Consider the following 15664-nt stretch of genomic DNA (forward strand, 5'->3'; position numbering starts at 1 on the left):
AGTTCCCATAGAAAAGAAATAAAATAAATACTCAGATCTTCTGACTCTCTCTAGATCTACAGTTTTCGTGCACAGATTTTCCATTTCTTTTGGGAAATGTGCCAGCAACTGTATAGGAAAAACAAATAGCTCAGAAAACTTTTTTTATTGCAATGTATAAAAATATATGTTACATAGTGAGGGCTATAGCTACACGATTATTTCTTTCTCCAGTTTCCTGCTTTTTGCTGACGTTCTGCTTTTTTCCCCAAAAATTTTCTTGAGCAATAGTGTATGGAATTTATCTGAGTTCATTGAAAAATTGAACCACATTGAATGTATGCCCTTGAGCATTATCAAATAAATAGTTTTCAAGAGTATTGGTTATGAAATAATGCAAATTCTTGGCTGAGAAACAGCTGAAAGTAATTTTTTTAGGAAATGATTGTGGTCAGCCTACCCTTCTCAGCTATGTTATAAATGCTGTTTTGACTTTGAAGCTGGTTAAAGTTACAAATTTCGGCCCTGATCCTGCAAAGATTTATGCACATGCTTATCTTTAATAACTGTAAATAGTACCCAGTCCTGCAATCTGATCCATTAGTGAGGAATGGTGTGCCTCTCCATAGCCTCAGCGAGGGGTCTTGGAGTAGCCATCCATATGTGTGTAAGTTGACATCGGGGCTGTGATAATATATAATGATAAATGTATATACCAAGATATTATGAGTACATTGTGGACCAAAACTGCTAGTTTTTATTTTAAAAAATACAGTCCCTATTACAAATATAAAGTGTACAGCTATAAACTTTCATAACATGGTTCATTTGCTATTATAGCTAAAGTAAATATCTGTCAATATTTACTTTATAAACCCCAGTTTTCTGGGTTTGGGCATCTTACTGTTTCAAACCACATTGAACTAAGATGTCTTATACCTGGTTTAAATCCAAATTCTGAATGTTCTACAGGTAACAATGTAAATCATTTGAACCACACTGAAATTTTATGGTTTGTATATATAGAAAACAAAAAGGTCCCCCAAATGGTTTTTCTCTATTATTTTTTTAAAGACTTCATTAAAGAAAAGAGTGGTAACTTCCTGTTTTGGAATGGTATAAATATTTCCATTTAAATTTGTATAGTATTTTATATCTGTATGCAAATCTGGTATAGTTGATTTAAGGGTGTTCACATTAAGGTGTTAGGTCTCAGTCTTGCAATTAAGACCTAGCAGGGGGTTAATTCCAGAATCAGAGCCTTACTCCATAATTTTCAATGGCTTATATGGCATCAAATAACTTAAAATACTTTCTTCAGCTGTGGAACAAAATGATGGTAGCTTGTCTTTAAAATTAATCAAATGATTTGTAGCAGTTTGGGTTTTCTAAAGTTTTGAAAAAGCACCAGAAGATATCTTGTATATTACAGTGGTACCCATCTCTGCTTAGTGGGTGTCTTAAGTGTTCACACCTTATATTAATTGTTTCTGTATGCCAAGTCCATTGACACATAATATATACTCACTACTGGTCATTACACTGTTGGGTGTGGAATCCTTCAATAACTTCAATGCATAGTCCCCTGAAAGAAACATGAGTTCACAATGATATCAGATCATTTCCATTGAGCCTATTTCAGTTCACCAGGTATTATGATTTTATATAAAAAAATGAATAAATCCTCAATTTTTTAAGGTTTTGGAGTAGCAGCCGTGTTAGTCTGTATCCGTAAAAAGAACAGGAGTACTTGTGGCACCTTAGAGACTAACAAATTTATTCTGTTTTAATATAATAAATTTCACAAAATAATGAGAGACAATATACTATTATAATAAGGAGGGCTAAAAATACTGAATTGTAAAGAATACAATAGCAAAGACCTATACACACATTAAATCAGCAGTTTGTTGTATGTCACTTTCTGGTTTTGATGTTCCTCAGCTATGCAAAGGCGGCCTTCTGTTTGGAGGAGCTTATGATGACTAATCCACACAACCACTTATATTGTCAGCAATTTGCTGAAGTAAGTATTTTCAAAAGAATCAATTGTGTTTGAATAGCTGTTCTGGTTTTGCTACTAATGCGAATAATACAAATAGAATAAAAAATATTTTTTTTTAGTATGTTTCATCTTTGGGATTTTAAGTAAGTACAAAGAGGAGGCATCAGTTTAAAACACCTGATAGAACTTTGCACGTTCAGTAATGATTTTTTTTTTTAATCCTAGGTTTACTACTATTACTAAATTGTAAATAAGAATTAAACCATCATTTGTTGAATGTACAAATTCTTATTGAAATAAACTCAGCTTGTTGAAATGTTTATGCTCTTCAATGAAGTTTCAAAACTAAATGCATGAGAAATTAAACCTTGACATAATATTAATGCTTTTCTTGGGAAGTATGTTTTGCTTTTGGTACAATCAAGGGGCCAGATCTTGCAGTCCTCCTTTGTAGGAAATCTTGCCTGACAGAGAATTGGGAAAAAATTACAGGATTTGGCCCAAGATATTTAGCAGTTTGCACTAGATTCCAGTTTTTAAATAAAAAAAAAAAGATGGCATTATTATTAGTGGGAGTAAATACAATTTGTTCTGTTTACATGGTTTAAATATTAGATAATTGTTCAAATTTAAGAGTCTGCTTATATCACTTTGTGGTTCCTAGAAATCCAGATTTCTAGAATACATCTTCTAATATGTATTCCCTTCTCTAGCTAATGTAATAATGAGAATTAATTCATTTAATTTCTCCTTTATTCTGTCAGTGAGTGACATTTAAAATAGCAGTGACTTTTTTTTATAGTGAGAGCATCTTTTTTCTAAATTTTATTATTAAAAGGATTAGGTACCTCACAGACTAGTGCTTTGCCTTTTGTGTTTCACATGACAGTCAAGATTTAGATGAGTCTTAATGGTCTTACGAGTAGTGTCTATAATCTCTTTCATTCCGATAGAAAATATCTACCTACTGCAGTTTCTGGTGCCCGAGGCATGATGAAACATGCAAATTTTCAAAATAGTAAAATAAAACAGGTTTAATCAGTCTATAATTTTAACAGGTTAAATATACCCAAGGCGGGCTTGAAAACCTTGAGCTATCAAGAAAATATTTTGCACAAGCATTGAAACTGAACAACAGAAACATGAGAGCTTTATTTGGACTATACATGGTGAGTTTGAATGAATACTCATTGATTGTGTGTTGTCATTTAAAATTCAGTAATCTTCCTAGTCTAATATAATAGTTTTACTGATTTGAATGAGAGTTATTAAATATCAGGAATGAACTGTTTGTTTGGCCAACGCACTAAGGGCCTGCTTCCACACCAATTGAAATCAATGGGACACAAGAGGACCTAGATTCTGTTCTTGCTCTACCCCTGACCTTCACATCAGCCTTCTGTGACCTTAGTTCCCCATATATCAAATGAGATAATTATACGTCAACCTGTGTAAAGTGCTTTGAGATCTAGTTAGCGCACTGTAATGTGGTTTTGTTTTTGTTTGGTAATTTAATTGCAAAAAGTGTGATTATTCTATAACCTTGTCTGGACTACAGAAACTTGGCAAAAATTTCCCCAGTTTCCTACACCAGTTCAACTCCATCAGGGGTAGCAACAGAGGAAGCCTAGTGTAAACGAGTTGCCGACATTTTAAGTAATTCACCTTTGAAAAGCAATTGGATAAAATGAACTGTGAGGGTACTAGAATTATTTATTTATTTATTTAACCTTAACTTACCATTTATATGCATTTTTGGGGGATTGGGTTATTAATGGTAAGGAGATGCTTTTTAAGAATTATATTTATTATTGTAGGACTGTCTTAACCTTAAGTTAACAATGTGTTTTTACTTAGGAATAAAAAAAAATGTAGTGGACACTAGCTGTCACTTAGACATTTGGTAATGAATCAAACATACTCTATGTAATATCTTCCCTTTCTATTTAGGGCACACTCAAGCATTGAATTGTTAAGCATTAATGAGACCAAATTAATAATAAGATAAAACCTTTTTCCTAAATCTGTAGCTTTCTTCATTACTGAGTGGTGATGGGATTTGCTGCTGCCAGAGTATGTAGAGTCCCAGTGTTTCTGCAGTCACAAGTTGGATAATTAGTTTTGAGAATTTTCTGCAAGCAAGTGATTATCCCTTATGATTTTTACGTTAATGGAAACTTCTCTAATGAAGCTATGTTCAACATTTATATTTATTTTAAGGGTAGACATGCATGAAGCCTGAACTACCTTAAAACTGTTGATCTCTAATATGTCAGTCTGGATACTAAGGGTATGTCTACACTGCAGTTAGACACTAGCGACTGTCCCATGCCAGCTGATTCAGGCTCTCAAGGCTTGGGCTAATGGGCTGTTTAACTGCAGTGTAGATGTTCGGGCTCAGGATGCAACCAGAGCTCTGGGACCCTCCCACCTTGCAGATCCTAGAATCCAGACCAAGCCTGAACATCTCCACTGCGGTTAAACAGCCCTTAGCCCGAGCCGCATAAGCCTGAGTCAGCTGGCACTGCCAGCAACAGGTGTTTTACTGCAGTGTAGACATATCCCAAGACATTGGGTTTTATAGCCTCCTTTCCAGCAGATGGAGACAGAAAGCTATTTTTGTGACACTTTCACCCCATAAAGGGGCTGCCACCCGATGTGCAAAGACTACCCCTGCTTCTGTTTTCCCTGCCAGCTCAGGACTCCAGCACCCTGTCTTGCTGAGCCAGACACTCCCGTCTGCTCCAACACAGACCCAGGGTCTGAATCACTTGTCCCAAAGCTGCAAGTTTACCTGAAAACAGCTCACAGAAGTGTGCTTGTCTTTGGCACTCAGATGCCCAACTCCCAATGGGGTCTAAACCCAAATAAATCCGTTTTAAAGCTTATGCAGGGCAAACTCATAAATTGTTCGCCCTCTATAACACAGATAGAGAGATATGCACAGCTGTTTGCTCTCCCAGGTATTAATACATACTCTGAGTAAATTACTAAATAAAAAGTGATTTTATTAAATACAGAAAATAGGACTTAAGTGGTTCCAAGTAGTAACAGAACAAAGTAAGTCTCCAAGTAAAATAAAATAAAATGTGCAAATCTATGTCTAGTCAAACTAAATACAGATAAGTTCCTCACCAGCTCCCTTTTACAGGCTAATCTCCTTTTAGCCTGGGTCCAGCAATCACTCACAACCCCTGTAGTTACTGTCCTTTGTTTCAGTTTCATAGATTCATAGATTCTAGGACTGGAAGGGACCTCGAGAGGTCATTGAGTCCAGTCCCCTGCCCGCATGGCAGGACCAAATACTGTCTAGACCATCCCTGATAGACATTTATCTAACCTACTCTTAAATATCTCCGGAGATGGAGATTCCACAACCTCCCTAGGCAATTTATTCCAGTGTTTAGCCACCCTGACAGTTAGGAACTTTTTCCCAATGTCCAACCTAGACCTCCCTTGCTGCAGTTTAAACCCATTGCTTCTGGTTCTATCCTCCCTCTGGTTTCCTTCAAGTATCCTGGGGGGATGGAGAGGCTCCTTCTCTAGCCAGCTGAAGACAAAATGGAGGGGTCTCCCATGGGTTTAAATAGACTCTCTCTTGTGGGTGGAGACCCTCCCTCCTATGCAAAGTCCAGCTCCAAGATGGAGTTCTGGAGTCACCTGGGCAAGTCACATGTCCCTGTATGACTCAGTCTTTACAGGCCGAAGCCATTGTCCACATGGTATCTTGCATGTCTCCAGGAAGACTTCTTATGTGGATTGGAGCATTCCAAGATGCATTGTTCCCCAAGTGTTTCCTGATCAGGTACTTAACCTGGCAAATTCCTTCCTAAAGAAGCTGACCAAATGCCTCACAAAGCTTACTTAGAAACCAAGCAAGCATACAGTCCATATTCTTAACCTCAAGTAGAGAATGATATATATGTACAAATAGGATGAATAGATATAGTAGACCATAACCTTTACGGAGATATATTACATGGCACAGGCAGCACAAAACATATTCCAGTTATGTCATACATACATTTATAAGCACCCCGCCCCCCCTATAAAGCTTTATGGGGTACACTGTCACACCAGACCAAGCCTGAACATCTCCACTGTGGTTAAACAGCCCTTAGCCCGAGCCGCATAAGCCTGAGTCAGCTGGCACTGCCAGCAACAGGTGTTTTACTGCAGTGTAGACATATCCCAAGACATGGGTTTTATAGCCTCCTTTCCAGCAGATGGAGACAGAAAGCTATTTTTGTGACTCTTTCACCCTGTAAATGGAAATGGACTGATTGAATATGCCCAGTACTTATCCCTGTCAGGGATAGGAGAGAGGGACCTTCTTGTGGACAGCTGAACCCCAAAGTCTTTAATTTTAGTGAGATCAGATCTCAATTCTTTGAACAGTCTAGTTTTAGGCTGGAGACTGTTTATAAGCCAAGATTCATTTTACTTTCTCCCTTCGTTCCTTTCTGTTGGACTGTGTGTGGCGCACACTACCAGTTCCTATGGTCCCCTCTTTTGTATATGTATGCATTTTGCAATCTTATTTTTTGTTTTGTAATCCTAGTCTGCCAGCCATATTGCTTCCAATCCTAAAGCGAGTGCAAAAATGAAAAAGGACAATATGAAGTATGCCAGTTGGGCAGCTAACCAAATCAACAGAGCTTACCAGGTCAGTATGTTGTCTACATTTTAAAGTCTTCTCCTGGACATACTGCATATCTCCATGTTATGATAAAATGGGTTACTAAAAGGCAAGATGTCTGCATATCTTAATAGCTTTTCTGCTTCTTTTAAAATTAAATAGGACAGATTTGCAGCTTCCGTAAATCAGCATAACTTGATTGATTTCAGTTCACACCAGCTGATGATCTGATTCAAATGTATGCATTGTATTTCTATGTAAAGGACTCTGATGTTTTACGCGCTGTATTAATCTGTATTGTCTACTGATTGTTTGTTTTTTGTCTCTATTGATTAGTTCTTTCTAGTATTAGCATTGAATGCACAGGGTAGCATTATATGAATCTCCAAGACTTGGGACTATATATTTTGGATTGTTTCATCATATGTGGTATGTCAGTAGTCAATTAAAATAGTTTTGAATTTCTATTTTAGTTGTGCTATTTACTGAAAGAAAACAAATTAAGGGTTCTTAGTATTTGCCCTTCCCTTCAGGTTTATAAAGATCAAAATAAATTATTTAACAATGTACCAGGTAAGTATCCTAAAATGTGCCAAATCACTGTTGGTGCTGCTTTTCCATAGTTTATGTAGGAAATGGACATGATATATTGCACAAAATTAAACTTTGTGGGCCAGATTCAAAACTCATTCAAGACAATGGGAGTCTTTCTAATGATTTAAAGCAGGGATTGGCAACCTTTGGCACGCGGCCCGCCAGGGTAAGCACCCTGGGTGGCTGGGCCGGTTTGTTTACTGGCCGCAACCGCAGGTTCGGCCGATCGCAGTTCCGACTGGCCAATGGGGGCTGCGGGAAGCGGCGCGGGCCAAGGGATGTGCTGGCTGCCGCTTCCCACAGCCCGCATTGGCCTGGAGCGGCGAACCGTGGCCAGTGGGAGCCGCGATCAGCCAAACCTGTGGACACAGCAGGTAAGCGAAGTGGCCAGCCCACTGGGGGCTTACCCTGGCAGGCCGCGTGCCAAGGTTGCCAATCCCTGATTTAAAGGGTTATGCATCAGGCTGTATGTAGGTTTAAAATAATTCTTGAATAGGAAACAGTTATTAGCATGTTGATTTCTGCTATCCCTCTGCTTTCTGAAATCGTGTCCAGAACTTGTTAACTACTCAGCTTTTTTATTATTTGTACTTGGTAGCAACTGATGACCACAATAAGGAATAGATTGTGCTAAGTGTTGTACAAACACACAGGAAGGAATGGTCCCTTCCCCAAATTTACAGTCTAGTTTAAGACAAATCACACAATGTGGATGTAACAAACAGAGGGGAATGGGGTGGAGAAGAAGACATTTATAGTGACAGGTCTTTCCTCTAAGACTATTTTTGTCTGTGTAGTACAAATTGAACCAGCTCACTCACTCAGGCCTATCATTCAAGGCAGATAATACCAAATTCACTGAAGATGACACACACAATGAAGAAATCCTTTCACGAGCCTGGCCTCCCTAATAACACTTTCCATGCTGTTGTATGTATAAGGTTGTGGTATTGCAACACAAGCCTTTCTGGTCTCTCTGACCCTCTTTTATAGAACAAAATTGATTGTATTAAGTGTGAAGAAAAGTCCAGTTTTCTCTTTACATTGGTATCCTTTCTGGTGTACATTGTTATTTCAATGTCTGGGTGGAGTATGGTATCTCATTCCCCCACAATGCCTTATTAGGATGTTTTACCTTGAAGGTGCCTTACTGCTTTCTAGCTTAAAGCTATTTAATGGTATAACTGATGTTCTGCAGCTGACACTTGTGTAATTTAATTGGGCTTTCTCTTCATGACATCAGGTCCTGACCACATACAGCTTTACTAAAACAAGAGGGCACATAGGGTATAGGTTCTTTGGAAAGTGTCAATGGCAGATGTTAACTGTGAGACTGTTTCCGCTTTGCACTGTTAGTCAAGTGGTTCCTGACTCAGCACACTGATGATTTCTCCTTTGAAACAATGTGGTGTGAAGCACAGTATACCCATAAAGAAATGCACTTGATAATCAAAAGGATGGCTTAGGTCCCCCTATTTATATGGTTAACTGCACTTCATTCCTTATGTCAATAAATCATCAGCATATTTCTTCATGACAATAAGCAGTGTGTGGAATGCCATCCTATCTTTTTATATATGATTTGCACAAAAATGTGAAAGACTCCCATTGACTTCAATACGCATTGAATTGTGCCTTATGTATCTTAAGTAAAATATTGATAGGAATCCCACGGATTGCAGGATCCACCAAAGAAACCTGGGGAGCGGAATGTGAGTTGTATTCGGTTTCTTGTAGCTAAGTACAGCAGGATAGCTTTTAAAAGATGTATCTTTCAAAATTAATGCAAATACTAGTGCTGTTTTCATACAGGAATAAAACAAGCCACAGAGATTAAAGAACTCAAGGCAAGTTTTTTTGTTTTTTGTTTTTTTAAGTGACTTGGGTGCCCAGTTTAAAACACTGGATTTTGGAGGACAGGTGCTCAGCACTTTCTGGAAAACAGCCTCTTTTAAGGTGTCTCAAGTTGAATACCCAAAGTCACAAGCCCCTTTTGACAGTGCTGGCCTTAGTGAATTGGTGGCATAGTCAGGATTAGTACTATGGAATCTTGAGTCCCAGGTTGGAACTTTAAAACTAGAGGTTTATTAGTAAAAATGAAAGCTTGTAGTTATTTGATTCACAGCCACTTATTCTTGTTCTTTTCATCTGGCTGTCTATCAGCTCAGTATCACTCAGGAAATATGATTTGTGTGGTTATTTTTTGTTTTGTTTTTGTTTTACTCTATGATGCAGTTATACAGTTTTTGTGAAGTTATGTTGGAGCCAGGTTAAAATGATTGGCTCCCCTTTCTCAGTTGATGCTTACCAGAACAGATCACATTAACACAACTAAAATATATATATTTAAAACAAATGTCAGAACTTCTTTGTGCCTTCATTCCTTTGTGACACATTGCATACTTCAGATGTATTTTATAGCAGTTTGGGATAAAAAGTGACAAATACCATATCTGACTGAAACTGCAGGGGGGATTTCGATTTGTAGCATGTATTTACTCAAATTAAAATTTGGACAGCTACTGGCATGAACAACATTCCTCTTGCCAAAAAAAAAATAAAAAAATACAGCTGGACAGGACCATTTCCCAATCCCACACTGCTTAAAATGTGAGTCTGACAAAACCGTGGTAGGGTTTGGTGACACCATATTAAAGACATAGAAAATCCAGGTGGTACAGGAAATGGTGGTGTTGCAGTAGGTGGCCATCTCCCTTCTGAGTTGATATGGAATCAGACCCCTTGCATAATATTGTGGTGTTGAAGATGAAACTTTGGTCACTTGTGCCAATTAACGTCCCTATGGCCTTTTTCATGAGAGGAGATTTCATTTTGGATAATTAAATAGTCTACGAAACTCCACCCTTCTCTCACATTCCCCAAAGTTCTATGCAAAGTGAGATAGGAGACATAAAACCTTAGTGAGTTTGTTTGAGTTCTGCTATGTGGACTTGCTGACATTGTCAGCAACTCAGTTTGTCCTTCAGTCATGTCTTTTCTCTTACTCCAGAGAGGTTATGCATTCTTCATCCTGATTTGGCTGCCTAGCAAAGTAATGTGGATTTGTGGCTCTGAATATGGATGTTTTAATTGAAGAAGTGTAGAGGTGTTGGGAATCTATTGCAAAATATATGCTCTTCAGATGGCTTTTCCATGTGGATTTTAAACTTAGATTCCCACCAGTTTCATGCACAATACCATTAATTTTGGATAACTTCCTCTATTTTGTCAAGTTCAGGTCTACAAGTTTATTTGATAAATATTCAGTTGTTTTGTTTTTCAGTGGATCTCTATTTTTGATAAGCCCCAATTAAAAATGTTTCTTTAGTGGCCTACTTCTCTTCATCTGGCTTCTGGAACCTAATTTTAGTCTTTTGCTTTGTTTTTTCCTATGAGTTTGAGTCTCTATTCAAACTATTGAATTACTTTTGTTTCTTGTATTAAGTGGTTTATTTTATTTGTGAACACTCAGATGAAATTAAAAAAAAAAAAATTTAGGCAAACAAATTTATCCAAGATCTGTCAGACTGGAATAGGCTCCCAAGGAAAGTGGAGTTAGGAAGGTCGAATTATTTTTAGGAGTACAAATATTTCCACTTACGTATTTTTTGGCAATCCATATTTATTTAGGTGTTCAATATTTGTCCATCCCTGCTAACTAGTGCTTTTCTAGCTCTGCCTGGCCTAGTAGAGAAATGTCCGTTTAGGAAGGGAGAATTGTCTGATATCTAGAACTCCTGGATTCTAACCCTGACACTAAAAACAGGATTACTTCTCAGGGCATTGGGTTTAATTGTTTGTAAAAACACTGTTAACCCATCATATGAAAGCCTTTATAAAAGTACCAACTATTGAAGAATAAGTGCATTTCTATTACATTAAACACTTGAGCCTGGTGGCTTGTTATCAAGGTTAGGTTTTACATTGTGTGGAGGTCACAGAACATCTTTTTAGTGAAATTCTGACCTGTGGTATCAAAGCAAGCTCCCTACAGTTGTATATAAAATCCATGTATTTAACTATCGACATGAATCACACAAAAAGTGAAGAACTACTTCTTTCTTTCTGTCACTTAACATCGAAACAAAATATGGCTACCTAATACTCCCCAATTAGATAATTGGTTTAGCATGTCCTGTGGTAGAAGCATTTCAGCAGAGGCAAGCAAGTTTGATTGATGCTCATGAAAATCTTTAATGTGATCCCACTCGTGGTAACTTTCCAGATAAATGTTTCTTAGGCACACTGCTAAATTCTTCAGTGTTAGTGAGTCACATGTTATTTATGATTGGCGAGGTGATTCTGTTACAAACCATTTGGGAAACAGAAAATTAAATCATGATTTAAAAAAAAAAAAAGGATTCCGGCTCAATCAACTGAATTGCAGTATAATGCCGGAATAGACAAAATAATTGGTCGTCAAGGAAAATTTGAAGTGATTAGATTTCAAGCTTCTATTTGTTATGATGTGGAGTTTAGTTTTATTTGTTCTAATTTAAAGTGCATGTGTCAGTATCATTAAGGCAGCCGCTCATGAAACTAACAAGTAATGTTTCTTAAATTGACATAAAATATTAATTTTGTTCTCAATGTCCTTAAAGCAGAAACAGAAGTAAAATTCTGCTAATTTTGAAATCCCCTGCCTCCCTTCTCTGATCACCCCCACCCCATCCCCCAACTGTTTCTACCATGCAGCATTACTTTTTGACCACACCGTGCACAGGCTTCTGTGCTATTACTGAAAGAATCACGGGAATCATAACACATGCTTCTTTTAATTTTTTTAAATCAAAGCTGTTTCTCAAAGAATTGGACCTCCCCAAGTATTTGATTAGGACTGTTCTTGTTTTGTGTGGAAAAAGGAGGGCATAGAAGAAAGGTTTTTTTCTGTTCTGTTCAAATCCAGGCAAAAGATACTTTATCAGCTGGGAAGGCAAAAAGCAATCTCTGCTGTTCCTCTAAAGTGTTATCATTATGGGCAGTTATGGGAATCTGACAATTTAAAAGGTGGATTTACGTCTACTAGCACAGGCAAAATTAAATAGCATTCCACTTCCAGAAAAAGCGAGGTATTTTTTAGTTAAGGGATATAGTAAACAGTTTGTCATCATAGCTACATTTTATGCTTCTAGATATTTAATTTGTAATGCCCTTTTATTTACCATACCAAATCTAGTTTTTTAACAACACAAAGCTAACAGCTAGGAATTAAGGGAAACCTAATGCTAGACTGTAACCCAAGGGGTCAAAAGCAGGTTAACAGCTCCTGCAGCTTGCTGCTGCTGTGATATTACCTGAGCTTGATCACTTAATCTTTCTCAACAGGTCATGAGAAGTTTGCTAAATTAAGTTAATTACAAGAGAGATGGGACACATCATAAATCAAGCACTAGGCATGCAGGACAGCAGTGGTATTTGAAGAAAAAAATCATTAAATTGTAAATTTATTGAGTGTTTAGATGTTAACATTTAGTCAGAGAATAGGGTATTTTACTAACAGCAAATTATAGTCAGTACTTCTTTATCACCAAAATATTTAGTGTGGGTATGTTTAAAAAAAAAAAGAAAAGAAAAGAAATGGTGGTGGCTCTTTTTTCCCACTTGACTGAAGCACCAACCTAGCCAATAAATCTGTTGTGTTATATCAGGCTGATGAGTGATGGGAATTGTCAGTACAGTTAGAAAACTCATTTTGAGATCAGCATGGGGTAGTCAACAACTCCCCCCCCCCCCAATGCTAGACGACTAGTATAGTATGGAATTTTAAATGCTAAAATGTACAAAGGTAGTATTTCAATGGCTTTATATTCCTTCATTACCAATATAGGCTTTATTTCAAATTCAATCTGGAATTACAATTATAATGATAGATTATAATTTAAATAAAAGGTTCTGACTCACAATCACAGTTGAACCGAGAAATACATTTATGTGATCACTGCCTTGCTTTACAGTATGTTTTTGTAAGTAAACTATTCCATTCCCGTGCTGTAAATAATATGGAGTCTTATTAGTTTTTTTATCATGTGCAGATCCTGCCTCTGTCAAAATATGAACATGATCTAAGTTAAATCAAATAAAAGACCAGCTTTTTTAAATGTTTGTGATAAATCACAAAGCAGACAAGGGAAAAATTCTCTTTTCTTGAGTTAAGGTAAATGCTAACTTAAGTGGTACAATCTTATTGAAACATTTGTTTGTTTTTGCAGTAAATTGGTGGACTGTGTGTTTTAAAAGTTATTTTTGATTAAAGTTTAGAACCATAGCTTGCACAAGACTATTGCACAGCATTGTGTAGTGCATTTTCTGTCACATGACTGGTAAAAGTGAGTTTATACTTTTCCTTAGTTTGCAGGTCGCAGTAAGAAAGAGACTAAGTACTCTCTGAAGGCAGTGGAAGACATGTTGGAAGCCCTGCAAATCACTCAATCTTAGGCTGTCACAAAAAGATCTAATGTTAGATTTTACAACTCCATGTTCAACCTTTAATGATCTATGAGTTATGTTACTTTAACTAACAATGGAATTAGGCATTTAATGTGCTATCTTAAAGGATGTTTTTATGAAAATTTAAAATGTCTATTTATTGCTGCTGTGAAGAAGACACAATGAAAACTCACTGAAATGTATAACTTATCCCAGGAAGATAACAAAGAAATTAAATGTATTGCACATCAGTCTCTTTAGATCTTGTATGTACAGTGACTGCTTTTTAAGCCATAACCTGATGTAGAAAGAAACTTGTTAAATGATCAAGTACAATTATGTATTGGGCCTGCAGACTTATACATATAGATGAATACCATATGTTAGATAAAATTATCTTAATTGAATACTTGAGTTAAAATGTGGTAAAAGGTAAACAATTACTGAGCAGTATTCATTATACAAACACGAATCATTACTGTACCTGTGCACAGTTTATTCAAGAATAAATTTGATATTAAAGTTTTTAAGATATTTTCTTGTGTGTAGAAATGGAAGCAATATAATCATGCCCTTGGTTTCAGTGGAAATAACTCACATGCTTAAAGATAAGCATATACTTAATGCTTTGCTGGAGCCTTTGTGTATAAATGCATGAGCAAGTATCTGCTTGTCTATGCAGCTATGTGATGCATCTGCCTGCACATTTTTATTTGTGCAGTTAAGGACAGTAGGAAACCACCTCATGCTTCAAGAGCTATGTGAATACAGCATTGTGTACTAGTTTTGATGTTTACTGAGAAAAACAGTGCAACTCATGGTTTATGAATCTTTGGTTCAGTCAGAATTAAGCTGCTGTTAATTCATAAACTATGGCAATTTAGTCATGCAGATGTTTCTTCTACTGCAGTTTCAGCAATCGAGCTGCAGAATGGAAATTATATCAACTAAAAAATTCCAGTCAGAAATACTTCAACCCTTGATTTTAATGATGGATATCAACATAATTAATAGTATGGCTCATATTTTAAACTTCATATTCTTCTATACCCAGAGTGAGGTTAAGTCAAAGGCACTATAAGCCTTCCTAAGGCCCCAATTCCTGTGGTCATGTGATGAGATCAGAGACTTTCAGCTTTCACTGAAATAAATAAAAGTTTCTGTCCCTCATGGATTCACAAAGTAGCTTGAAAACATGACCCAAGGGTAACTGATACCTGTCGGAGTCTGCCTACAATAGCTCAAATTGCTGTTTTGAACAATAGCTCCAAAATGTGAACTGACTTATTCATCTTAACTCTGAAACATGCTTCCACCCCAAGCAGGACTGGGGTGTGGGCAGTGGGGCCTTGAAATGTGGGTTTTGCCCTAGATTGCCTTAATTCAATCCTGCTAAATACCAAAAGGCATGTATTATAATGGACTTTTTCACATTTCAGAAACATGGTTTACTTCACCTCACAAAGATTTAAAACAAAATTCATTAGTTTGGTTTTACGGAGAATCATTGAGACAAAGCATGAAGTGTTTCCAAACAATGGGTTGAAAATTTGGTAAAATTATTGAAAAATAGGTACATTTTTCCATAGGTACTTGTTAAACGTGAAACCAATGATGTACATATTATGGTTTTTAATGTATTGCCTTTGATTAGTCAATTCAGAATTAGCTATATAATTTATAATATTTACTATCAAGTGTAGGAATAAAAGATAGGATTTTTTTTTCCACATTAGGAATGTTTTCAGTATTAATTGTACCAAGATTAGAAAGTGGCAGTTCTCACAAACATTTTCTGTCCTTAATTATGATCTTAGTCCTCATCAGTTCCACGGTCAAAGGATTTTCACCTCCAGATTACTTCTGTATAAAAAGTTGCCCTGTCTTATGGGCTATACTTTAAATATTTAAAATTTCACTTTTATACTAATAGCTAAAAGAAATATATGTATTCAGCTAGTTCTTGAGTAAATCAAGGAGATACTTTATTACAATAACTAATTCACAGGCCCTTTTTATTG

The 15664-nt window shown here is 36.6% G+C and overlaps 1 protein-coding gene across 2 annotated transcripts in view; it reads left to right on the plus strand.

The window, feature by feature from the left end:
• The window catches only part of EMC2 (ER membrane protein complex subunit 2), a 62099-nt gene extending 47931 nt beyond the window's left edge, over positions 1–14168 (plus strand). The window contains exons 9-12 of one of the 2 annotated variants that reach the window (XM_034763489.1): positions 1924–2005; positions 3043–3153; positions 6546–6650; positions 13566–14168. In XM_034763489.1, coding sequence (XP_034619380.1) covers positions 1924–2005; positions 3043–3153; positions 6546–6650; positions 13566–13652 — 385 coding nt within the window. In that variant the 3' untranslated portion in view covers positions 13653–14168. The remainder of the gene's footprint in view (positions 1–1923; positions 2006–3042; positions 3154–6545; positions 6651–13565) is intronic. The other variant, XM_034763490.1, reaches the window with a different exon arrangement.
• Positions 14169–15664: the final 1496 nt, after the last annotated feature.

This window comes from Trachemys scripta, chromosome 2, assembly GCF_013100865.1.
Source record: "Trachemys scripta elegans isolate TJP31775 chromosome 2, CAS_Tse_1.0, whole genome shotgun sequence".
Lineage (NCBI taxonomy): Eukaryota > Metazoa > Chordata > Testudines > Emydidae > Trachemys > Trachemys scripta.